At 54.6% G+C, this 2,333-nt stretch overlaps 1 protein-coding gene across 1 annotated transcript; it reads left to right on the forward strand.

The window, feature by feature from the left end:
- The first annotated feature begins 782 nt into the window (after positions 1 to 782).
- Positions 783 to 2,042, forward strand: LOC125519063 (alpha carbonic anhydrase 7-like). The gene is made up of 4 exons (XM_048683952.1): positions 783 to 894; positions 1,011 to 1,447; positions 1,539 to 1,766; positions 1,872 to 2,042. The coding sequence occupies exons 1-4, from the start codon at positions 783 to 785 to the stop codon at positions 1,962 to 1,964; spliced, it is 870 nt and encodes a 289-aa protein (XP_048539909.1). The 3' UTR covers positions 1,965 to 2,042.
- Positions 2,043 to 2,333: the final 291 nt, after the last annotated feature.

The raw sequence follows: 2,333 nt of genomic DNA on the forward strand, positions 1-2,333 counted from the left end.
TTTCTTTTTACTCGACGCAAATATCCATGCAAAAAAGTACATGTTTTTGCTTACGAGACAAAACAAATTTGTCGTGATCTAAACAAAAAAATTCATGGTTAAATGCAATACTTTTGCCACAATCCATTAAACTAAATTTTCCACGATGTGTGAACTAAAATTGCGATGATCCAGAAAAATAAATTTTCCATGGCATATACATGACATGATGGCAAAAGTATGAGAGTTTGACCGAGGGAGTAGACAGAGTGTGTGGTGGGGTGAAGAGAAAGACGCACGGCCGTGGACGAAGGAGGCGTTCGCGACGACCCGTGCTTTTCCTGAACGAAAAAAAAAATCCATTGACATGGCTGATTAACCTGCTCTAGATTGGTGCCCGATCCAACGGCCTAGGAGACGTTCGTCTCAACAGACTAAAAATTTCATGCCCCATTACCATTTTCGCTCTAATTTGCGAACAATCATATCTAAGGCCTTGGAGCAGTGCAATAACCCGAAATCCACGGGCTACGGAAAAGGGGTTTTCTTGTCAAGTGCGTGCATGTTCTCACGCTAGCCGTTCCGCGCCGCATGCAAGCTTGGCGTGAGCCTTATACTATACGCGGTCGCCGCGGATGCAGGCGGCTCGCGTTACGCGTGACGAAAACCAGTAAATTATAGCACACTAACTTAACGACCGCAGTAACGATCGATACATCACAGCCGCCATTTAGCTTGGACACGCTCCATAGCACTGCAGACGAACTCAACATCACGGAGTACTCCAACCGGCGCGCGCGTGCATGGCTGGGAGCAGCGCCAGGGCGGCCGCCCCCATCGTCCCCACCGTCGTCTTCGTCTTCTTGCTGCTTCTTCCTCTCTCCGCCGTCCGCCATGCGCGGGCGCAAGAAAGTGGTAGGCCATCGATCGAGCGCACGCGCACGTAAGTAGGTAAGCAGGAATTATCAGTCCATGTGTTGGGTCGTGCTGATCGCTTCGTTTTGTCGTCGATGCATGCATGCAAAACTCAGACAGCGAGGATGAGTTCAGCTACCGGAGCGGCCGGGACAACAGCCCGGACCGGTGGGGCCTCCTCCGCTCGGACTGGGCGGCCTGCTACTGGGGCCGGCTGCAGTCCCCGATCCGCGTCCCGGGCCCCGGCCCGGTCGCCGGCCCCCGCAACGGCCGCCTCGCCCGCACCTACCGCTCCTCGCCGGCCACCCTGGTGAACCGCGGGCACGACATCATGGTGAGGTTCGACGGCAACGCGGGGTCCCTGGTGCTGGACGGCGTCTCGTACCGGCTCCGGCAGATGCACTGGCACTCCCCCAGCGAGCACGCGCTAAACGGGAGCCGGTACGACCTGGAGCTGCACATGCTCCACCAGAGCGACAAGGCGAGCAACAAGTACGCCGTCGTCGCGCAGCTCTTCCAGATCGGGGAGCACCGCGACGAGATCCTGCACATGGTACGTATATGATCCTCTCGTTTCATCGGCACCACCATATGCATTCGGCCCGATCGGGGAGTACGTAACATGCATGTATGTATGCATGTAGCTGGAGCCGTTCATCGAGAGGATCACGGACAGGAGGAAGGGGTACGAGGAGGAGATCGACTACGAGGTGGACCCGAGGAGGCCCGTGAGGGGGAGCGACACGTTCTACAGGTACACGGGCTCCTTCACCACGCCGCCGTGCACCGAGGGCATCGCCTGGGCGGTGGCCACCAAGGTGCGGCATGTGTCGCGTCAACAGGTGGAGCTGCTCAAAGACGCCGTCCACGACGTACGTGGCCATGCATGCACACTTCCATGCCATCCATCTTTCTCGTTGGATACGTGGTGATTTTGTTACTAACATCTTCCATTCACGACGTACGTGACCATGCAGCATGCCAGGAGGAACGCTCGGCCGCTCCAGGAGGCCAACGGCAGGGGCATCGCCCTGTACCACAGCTGGCCTCGTTCCGGCCCCGGGAATTAAGACGGCCGGAAGCACTGAATCTGTTGCGTTAACCTCTGTTGCACTGAACGTTGTAACGTAGTTGATCTTGGATGCACTGAATCTGCGTTCATGCTGTGGCTGAATATATAGGTCATAGTTTACATGTTTTTTCTGTTGTAATCACGTAGAGGCAGGCCACGATCTGTCCGTGTGATGGCACGAGATAACCGGATCATGACCAGCAAGTTTGTTAGAGCATCTCCAACAGCTTTTCTATATTTGCACTCACTTGCTATTGCTTACACAGCGCCACACCAAAAGCGGTACTCTTTTGTATCTGCTCAAATTATTTATCTCAGCAAGAAAATAGATCGCACTGCTTTACTGTGATTTCTTGTCCATCACTTT

Source organism: Triticum urartu, chromosome 7, assembly GCF_003073215.2.
Source record: "Triticum urartu cultivar G1812 chromosome 7, Tu2.1, whole genome shotgun sequence".
NCBI lineage: Eukaryota > Viridiplantae > Streptophyta > Magnoliopsida > Poales > Poaceae > Triticum > Triticum urartu.